At 45.8% G+C, this 9,591-nt stretch overlaps 2 protein-coding genes across 2 annotated transcripts; both read right to left on the bottom strand.

Annotated features, from left to right (window-relative positions):
* Positions 1-371: 371 nt before the first annotated feature.
* Positions 372-1,847, bottom strand: LOC308136273 (potassium voltage-gated channel subfamily A member 1-like; the record flags this gene model as incomplete). Its single annotated transcript, XM_080504539.1, has 1 exon — positions 372-1,847. The coding sequence occupies one exon, from the start codon at positions 1,845-1,847 to the stop codon at positions 372-374; it is 1,476 nt and encodes a 491-aa protein (XP_080360665.1).
* Positions 1,848-4,609: 2,762 nt separating this feature from the next.
* LOC308136274 (shaker-related potassium channel tsha2-like) lies at positions 4,610-8,087 on the bottom strand. The gene is made up of 2 exons (XM_080504540.1): positions 6,481-8,087; positions 4,610-4,972 (listed from the first exon to the last, which is right to left on the bottom strand). Exon 1 carries the CDS (start codon positions 7,964-7,966, stop codon positions 6,515-6,517), a length of 1,452 nt encoding a protein of 483 aa, XP_080360666.1. The 5' UTR covers positions 7,967-8,087; the 3' UTR covers positions 4,610-4,972; positions 6,481-6,514.
* Positions 8,088-9,591: the final 1,504 nt, after the last annotated feature.

Genomic DNA, 9,591 nt, shown 5'->3' with positions numbered 1-9,591 from the left:
CGTTTCTGGTGCATTGTGCGACTTGCTGAAATGTTATCTGTACTCCATGCATAAGATTAGAATCATCACGCCGTCGTCTCGAGAGACAGGGTGTGCTCTGCATCCTCCAGGGAGCCGTAGATATGCTCAATAATCAATGTTTTTCTTTTCGATATATCTATATATTTGTAGGATCACGAGAATTAATTATTCTATCTACCTGTCATGTACTCTAACAGCTTCATTTTTTCTGTGTCCTTTCTGAAAAGCTGAGCGTAATAGTAGGCCTAATGCCAGGAGAGCGCTTTGGGGAGATAAATGAAGCATTCCTAAGTGATGGTCTACTCCACATATGACAGTCCCATAGAGATCCTAAAGTTCCTAACTAGTGTCTAAACATCTGTAAGCAGCTTGCTTTTATTTACACAGTTTTGGTTGGCTATAGTGCAATTGCCAGTTCTGAGGTTTGCCTCCCTAAAATTGTCGATGCTATTGTTTATGTCTCCATCAATCTCCATGTACTCTGACTTGCTGACAGTGGATGAACTACGGCGGCTCGAGTTGGTTTCAGACGGGATGTTGGGGTTGCTGACATTGAGCAGCTGGGCCTGCTCCTCTCCCTCGGTCTCCCTGTGGTAGAAGTAGTTGAAGTTGGACACAATGACAGGCACTGGAAGTGCAATCGTCAACACACCAGCAATGGCGCACAGAGATCCCACAATCTTGCCCCCGATGGTGACCGGGACCATGTCCCCATAGCCCACAGTTGTCATGGACACAACAGCCCACCAAAATGCATCTGGGATGCTGCCAAAGTAGGATCCTTGCTCCTCTGCCTCAGCAAAGTAGACAGCGCTGGAGAACAGGATGACTCCAATGAACAGAAAGAAGATCAACAATCCCAGCTCTCGCATGCTGGCCTTGAGGGTCTGCCCCAAAATCTGAAGTCCTTTGGAGTGTCGCGACAGCTTGAAGATCCTGAACACTCTGACCAGACGGATCACCCTGAGTATGGCCAGAGATGTTGCCTGCTCTCCCACCCCCTCGCTCTCTGGGTCTTCAGCCAGCTCGGTGCCGAGAGTAATAAAGTAAGGGATGATGGCCACTATGTCAATCATGTTCATCATGTTCTTGAAGAATGCCGGTTTGCTTGGGCATGCCAGAAAGCGTACTATCAATTCAAAGGAGAACCAGATAATACAGAGAGTCTCAATAACAAAGAAGGGGTCAGTCAGGATATTTGGCTTGTAATAAATAGTAATGTTCCCCACTCGTTCCATTCGACCCATTGGGTCCTCTTTCAGCTGTGGCAAAGTCTCTAAACAAAATATGACTATTGAAATCAGGATCACCATCACAGAAACAATGGCAATCCCTCTGGCGGTGCCTGAGCTTTCTGGGTGCTCAAAGAGGAGCCAAATCTGACGCTGGAACTCCTTCTCAGGTAAAGGACGCTCTTCCTCCCTGATGAAACCCTCATCCTCACGAAACTTCTCCATGGCATCCACTCCCAGCTCGTAGAACTTAATTTCTTCAGAGAACATATCCAAAGGCACGTTCACTGGTCTTCTCAGTCGACCCCCAGACTGGTAATAGTACAGGATGGCGTCAAAGCTTGGGCGGTTTCTGTCAAAGAAGTATTCATTTCTGAGGGGGTCGAAGTACCGCATTCGCTTTTTGGGGTTCCCCAGTAACGTCTCTGGAAACTGGGAGAGAGTTTTCAACTGCGTCTCAAACCGAAGACCCGCGATGTTGATGACCACCCTCTCACAGCACTCGTGGTCATTGTGGTCAGGGGGGTAGGTGTCTTGAGGGTGGCCTGGGACAGCCGAGGTCTCGTCCATGTTGTCTCCTGCAACCACGGTCATTTTGGAAAGAGGAGGAGGTGGCGAAGGAAGAGGAGAAGCAGTTGTGTGTTGGAACACTGGTTAGTCGGACTGAGCAGGCATTCAGGGCTGGGGGGGAAATTTTCCACTCCTCAGCTTCCCACACCCCTTAAACTGCTGGAGACGTCCCCGGATACGAGGAGGCTGGTTGGCTGCTTTGCCTCAGTGCGGCTCCACTGCGGTTCTCGCTGACTTGACCATTGCTGCTCCCCGGTACATCTGCAGCTGTTGTTGCTGCTGCCTCTGTCACCCAGGGAGAGAGAGAGAGAGAGAGAGAGAGAAGAAAGAGGAGAGAAAGAGAGAGAGAGAGGGAGGGAGGGAAGATGGGAGGGAGGAAATAATGGGATCAAACAGCCAAGATATTTGCTGGCTTAGCATTTTCTGCAGTTCATTGTTTTTTTTATTTATTTACTTCTGTCAGATAGTAATTAATGCAGTTATCAAGCAAAAAAAGATTAAAGAAAAAATATATGACAACTACAAAAACATCATTGACAGGAGCACTTTAACTCTCCCTGACATGCTCAGTAGGTAGTTTGTGTTGATTATTCCCTTGAAATTCCTTCACATGATGACTTGGTATTTTCAGCTTGTCCTTTCTGTACAGATGTTTACTTTAGTTCAGCAGCGAAACACTGCAGTTACCTCTAAAGAAAAAGGTGCACAGCAGTTATCTATTCTTCACCACGATCGGCAGACTGAATTATGATGTGACGCATAATATTTGATACTACACCAACTCGTGTTTCTCCATGCATGTAGTCTATAGGCCCAATGCGGTGAAATTATGCGAAATCCGGATACCACATTTCAAAAAAAGAAATGACACGAGTAAAAGTGTTTAACAGCAGCAGAAGCTGTCATTAAGAGGATAAAGTCATCATAATCTAGTGTAATAAATCAGGCGTTGCGAGGCTTACCGTGGGTAGATGTTGAAAGGTCTTGAATGCGTCCTATCCTCGAGTAAAATCATCCAACAGCAGGAAACCGGTGCGCGTCATGTGGCAACTTTACATTGCAACTACTGGAGCATTAAAAAAAAAGCCCTAATGTACCGATAACCATCCAAACTGCGAGGGAGCAGGATGCAAAATGGAAAAAAAAACAACAACCAAATGATAGCCGGATGACAAACGAGTCAGAGATGAAGGGGAAAAGGAGCCAAAAGAGGCTGCAAAAGCTGCAGCGTCGATAGTTGCTTGCGCGGCGGCACGGTGGTGTGAACAGCTTACTGTATACCGCAGGAGAAAATCTTGCGCTGCAAATCGGGGGGGAGAGATACATTAAGGGGCAATAAGCGAGCCCTTGACATTTCCAGACATCACTGCATCAGCAGAAATCTGCTGCTTTTTTTTTTTTTTTTTTTTGCAACCAGACGAGATGACGGGCAGAATGTGTTTTCAGTTCAGCGCGGAGAGGCGCAGTCAGACAAGAGGGAGGGAGAGAAAAAATAAAAAGGTACGGAGCCGAGAGAGGGTGAGGTGCAGCAAGAGGGATCCAAATGTTTTCTCGGCAATGTCAAGCATGTTTTGCTGTGCATTTACATGCAAGTGCAGTGGAGGTTGTAGGGGAGGGATGAGGAGTGGAGTGGAGTGGTGTGGAGAGGGAGGGCTGTAAGCAGGAGCAGGAGGAGGAGGAGGAGGAGGAGGAGGAGGAGGAGGAGGAGGAGGAGGAGTTGGAGGGTTTCGACGCAATGCAGACCGGATCTACTAAAGCACGCCGCCAGAAGTTCTCCATACAGCACAAAAACAAGAACGCTTGTGTGCCAGCACTGGCGCAATCACACTGCAAGGAGAGACGAGCCTCCAAACTCACACTGTGTAAACATCTGAGACCATCTCAAACTCATCATGCAAATGATGAGACCTTTAGACGTCTTTTCCATTAGGTCACTTCATATTGTGATGCATGCACACGTCGAGGAGGGGTGACCGGCCTGAGGTTGTGAGGTTTAATGATTTAATGGTTAACAATTCCCTGCAGGATCAAGTGGAGTTAACAATGGCCGCACGCTGCTCACAACTTGCATGCTGACTGTGTGAAAGTCTCACGCCCGAGATCTGGTACTCCACGATACTGATAGCTGCCTAGTGTGAAGTCATTGTTACATGTGGCCTCGGAAGCCGAGCGAGACACGAGGGGGACGCGGCAGAGGAGGCTCTGCAGAGACGAAGGAGCCGTTTCAGCACCAAGGACAGCGCCGATTATTGATTCACTTCAAGGAAATCCTCACAACAAACACAAGGACAAACTGAAGTGACGGGATTAAAACGTGATGATGACGTGGGTTAAAGTGGATTAATGCCCGAAGACGATTAGTGGATTAACTGGTTTACACATCAAACGCAGCAAAATCAAGTTTTCAGACGTCTGACTAATTTAGTTACAATACGTCCAGTTCAAAAAACACCGTTCACTCATCACAATGACTTTTTATTTACTTAATTGGTTTTGTTACGAGCCAACCCCAATGTCTGTTTTTCCCAATCATTCAGCGCCCCATTTAATAAAAAAATTAAACTAAAAAAAAGAATAAAGCACTTGCTGTGTTTTTTCACCGACTCTGACCGGGTTTTAATTTGTTGGAAATAATGAAAGATGACGAGTGTTACATTTTCTTACTCATGAATCATTTATATATAAAAAGGCTTAAGTTAAGTTCACATACATGTTTAAATTAGAAAAATAAATAGTTTATTACATTTAAAAGTCACATGGATTCATGTCATGCAGAAGTTGCATTATAATGCTCCGAGCCGCAATGCAAGCTGAATGTTTTTTGTAACAACACAGTAAGTAAACTACAACTTTGCATCAGAAGCTGCATGAGAAAGGAAGGACGTTGTAATACAAAAATGCATTATATACACAGGGCTTGTTTTGATACAAAGCGTGGTCATTTCTGAAGCCTGCACAAGGTTGTTCTCCTAAGGATGTGCGCAAAATGTTCATGAAGGCAGCTTTTCCATGCGTTTGCACGATGAGGTCTCTGTAGGCTACAACAGCAGCAAAGTAAGAATAATCCGGTAGTAAAATGAGCCAGTCCAACTCTCCTGTCCTGTTGGGACTGTGATGAAACAACAGGCTTCTCTTTAATCGCTTGATTCCTGCAAGTAAGCAGAAAACAAAATCCAGCGTGTTAACGGGAAGAGGGACAGAAAGCAGACTGTAATCTGGAGGAGAACACTGTCTAAGAGCAAGATATCTCATCGATCAGTGGAGATTGACTTACGACAGTGCGAATGTATACAACATTGAGTGTTATCATTGCAGACTGGGGGCAGAGAAGTGATGTCTGCAGGAATATTCATCATCCACACAGTGGCGCTCAGAGCTCATTTGTTCTGACAGTTCTGATCAGACTCCCGTCATGGAGGCAAATCAGAAACCCCAAAAGAAGGGAAGATGTGTTTTGTGGCGCATTTCAATATTGCAAATTGTATGAACACAGCCTCGATCAATGAAAATAATAACTTGGATTTTACTTCCACTTTGACAACACTGGTTTAGTGTAGTGGAAAACAATCTTGACCACAGAGGACAAAAACCTCTTCTAAATCTATTTTCAAGATGTAAACAAACTGTTAAATGATGGATGGGGGTGCATTTAGGTTCAAATGAAGGTATAGAAAAAGCGCATCGTACACAGAGAGACAACCGAGCTACAATTGCAGCAAATAATCAAATAAAATGAAACATCCATTGCAAAAGTAATTTTTGACGATTATTTCTACACCTATAACGAATCAACAAAAATGTTCACGCATTTTTTTTCCTCTCCTGTTTTTACAGTGCTATGAATGTTGTCTCCAGTTGAATGATTAGGGAAATCAATGAGATGCCCGGAAACATAACGCTCAGAGATACGTTACTTTTGACAAATACGCGCTTGAGATATTTCGTTTTATGTGTCAATAAGGTGGAGGTTTCTCATTGTGAAATAAACGTTGGGGGGTAAGAGGAACTTTAATTAGACTAAGTTGTCTTATTTAGAATACATTTGTGTTAACGGGTGCAGGTGATTCACCGCGCGCCACGCCTTGGACAGAATGGAGGACTCGTCGTGCGTCAGAGAAACTTTAATGCACTGCTTTACTTTTCACTATTGTGTACACCAAAGATTTGAGTTTTGCTGAACAAACTGCACCGCATCCTACTGGACGATTCATTCTCTTAAAAAGCATAGGAATTGTTGTTTATGTCGACTTTTCTTTGTGCGTAAAGGTCGATCTGACTCCGTCAGCTATGGAAGGTCTTGAAAACGATAGCTGCAAAATGTTTAAAAGAGAAAAAGAAATAAAATCACGTTCGAATTCATTTTTCTTTGAATTATAACTGTGATGATATTTAGTTCACAGCTCCCTTCCTGGTGATTGTTTTCATTTCTCAGCTGCCCCCGTGCGTTAAATTATGTGGAGCAGTGGGATGAAAGATTTTTGTTGTTGTTGTCATCTGCTGAATCAAATAACACTGAAATAAAGCCAGTTCTCACTTTATTACGAGGTTGCATCGTAAACTCTAAGGCGCCACTTTTTTTTTCTGAATCAGTGGAGGCAAAAACACCTGCAGCATCCGACATGGAAAAACTCTGAACTGCACTTCCACTGGAACTCACCAGAGACAACAGCGTCCTCCTCCTCCTCCTCCGTCTACACATCTGTCAGCCTCCCTGGGTATGTCTCTGTCACTGAACTCACGTTTGGATATGTCAGAGCTTCCACGTCGTCGCTTCCCCGAAAGGACTCAGTCTTGGAAAGCGACTCGTTACTTTTGCAGGAATCAGTATCCCCAAAGGAGAGCTGCTGCGAGTCGTGCAGCTGCTGTCCACATGTCACATGCACGTACTGAACATTTTCCTCGTCTTCGTTCTCCCGGTGGTAGAAATAATTGAAGTTGGACACGATGACGGGGACAGGTAAGGCAATGGTCAGCACTCCAGCGATTGCGCACAGGGATCCCACGAATTTCCCCCCCATGGTGGAGGGGCACATGTCTCCATAACCGACTGTGGTCATTGTCACCACGGCCCACCAGAACGCGTCAGGTATACTTGTAAATTCGGACTCGGGGTCTTCAGCTTCTGCAAAGTAAACCGAGCTGGAGAACAAAACAACTCCGATAATGAGGAAAAATATAAGCAGCCCAAGCTCCCTGAGGCTGGCGTGAAGCGTCTGGCCGAGGATCTGAAGACCCTTGGAGTGCCTGGAAAGCTTAAAAATCCTGAAAACGCGCACCAGACGGATGACCCTCAGTATGGCCAGAGACGCAGCCTGTTGACTGCTGCCCTGGTGCTCGGCCAGGTCCATCCCCAGAGTGATGAAATAGGGAGCTATGGCCACAACATCGATTATATTCATGACGTTTTTAAAGAAAGCTGGTTTACTGGGGCACGATAGAAACCTCATGGTGAACTCAAAGGAGAACCACACGATGCAAAGTGTCTCCACCATGAAAAAGGGATCTGTGAAGGGACTGGCTGCTGCGCCTGGCGCACTTCCGTTCACATGAACGTCTTGGACTACTGGGACATCTCTGAACTCAGGCAATGTCTCCAGGCAGAATATAATAATGGATATCAAAATAACCATCACTGACACGATGGCAATTATCCGCGCGGGTCCCGAACTCTCCGGATATTCGAACAGGAGCCAGAACTGGCGCTGAAACACGTTATTGGGCAGCGGGCGGTCCTCTTCTCTCGCCAAGCCCTCGTCATCTCGGAAAAGCTCGACGGCATCCTCCCCAAGTTCATAAAACCTTATTTCTTCCAGGAATATATCCACAGGTACGCTGACGGGCCTCCGGAGCCTCCCTCCGGACTGGTAATAATAGAGGATGGCGTCAAAGCTCGGTCTGTTCCTGTCGAAGAAGTACTCGTTTCTCAGCGGGTCGAAGAAGCGTATCCTCTTGCGCGGATCCCCCAGGAGCGTGGCGGGGAAGCGAGAGAGGGTCTTTAACTGCGTCTCGAAGCGCAGGCCCGAGATGTTGATGACCACCCGCTCGCTGCACTCCTGGTCCGCCGGTTCCAAGTCAGCAGCATCTTGCAGCAACGGAGTGACGACCACAGTCTCATCGTGGTTCTCCTGAGACACCACAGTCATCTTTTTTTACCCCACTGAGGGTAAAATCCCGTCACTCACCTCCCGGGTGCCTTCCTCTTGCCCCTTTGTCCGTGCGTCCTCCCGACGGTCCCTCTCATGCAGATTCAGTCAGAGCACCCCCCCTCCTCCTCCCCCACTGTTTGTGGCTCACCAAAACTTTTACTTGTCAATATTAAAAAAAAAAAAAAAAAGAACCTTGATTTACACCGCCCTTTTGTCGGATTAGTGCCTCTGAACTGTCAACTTTCAATAGTGCACACAGATCTCCTCTTGCACAGGCTACACCAATGGCTTGGGAAGGCTATCATATTCACTCCATTTTAAACTCCAAAGCCCTCCCCAAGTTGGAAGACCAGATGACACTTGTTGCTGCTGCTGTCCCTCTTCTACTGCCTCACTTCACTGTATCACTGGTTTCCAAGTAAACAGGCAGCAATGCAACTACCTCCACCATTAAGGATTTCCCCGCCTAAAAAAAAAAATCTCACCCTTTAAAACTCATTCTCACTTTGTCAGGGGAAATGTATTTACAGTTCTGGAGTGTGTACAGTCCTCTCACCCCGCAGGTCCTTCATTCATGAAATCATGGGGTTATTCTTGTAAGGAGGGGGAACCTCGAGGACCAGGGCCCGTCTGCTTTTAGTCACTGCCCACCATTCTGAAAACCATGGTATGACAAATACAACTTGTGAAGCACAGTGTAGGCTTTTTCTTTGCTTTTTTTTTTTTTTTTTTTTTTCCTGCAGCTTCACATTAGATGTGTCTTTAAATAAATGAGATGCAATAATTTGAATGCTTTGTGGCCAGGAAGCCTTGTATAACCGGGGGCCCTCCCATGCGGGCCCAGCCAGTGGAAACTGCTGGCTTGACTGACACTTGAGTCACCAGGGAGGACAGTGGATTGAGGAAGCTGCAGTCAAAATAACATGCATCCTTTCGAGCACTTACAAGACCCAATTGTACAACAGAGAACACAGGACACTCCTAAATACAAGTGATGTAGAGAAGGGAAACACAGATGTGTGATAAAAGATAACTGCTCCGTCAGGACTTAAGAAATTCTCTATTTTGTGCTGCTAAATGTGCCTTAGCTGAGAGGAGGTCCCTGTTTTATTGTTGTATTTCTGTGCCATGTGACCGACACACTAACATTGATCTCATGTGTGCACTGCAGCATTGTGATCTAACTTTAACTTGTTTTTTTCCACTTTCACCTCTTTAAACAATGTTGTATCAGTTATGTCAGATGCTGCACACTCAAGAGGACAACAATAATAGCACAGGGGTGATAATCGGTGTTACTAAAACAAACCTGAGTGGTTTGCTCTGTCATGGAAGACGCACTTAATGTTTTTTGTGGGCATAACATGCCATTTAAAAACATTCCTGTCAGAGATGGCTCTTTATTTACAGCCAGTTTAACAAGGACAGGTTCCCAGAAAAGTGGGATTTTCCAACCTTGCCATTACTGAACAAAGGGTTGGATTTCAGTGTCACGGATCAGTTTCAGGACACACTGCCGCCTGCTGCTAATGTGTTAGCATATAGCATTCACCAAATGACTGTCTGGGTCAAGCTGAGATGTCAGGCCTTGACTGTATCCAGGGAAACAAACAATAACAAAC

Source organism: Blennius ocellaris (genome assembly GCF_963422515.1).
Source record: "Blennius ocellaris genome assembly, chromosome: 11".
Classification (NCBI taxonomy): domain Eukaryota; kingdom Metazoa; phylum Chordata; class Actinopteri; order Blenniiformes; family Blenniidae; genus Blennius; species Blennius ocellaris.
Note: the sequence above shows the minus strand (reverse complement) of the source record. Positions and strands in the feature narration are given on the sequence as shown.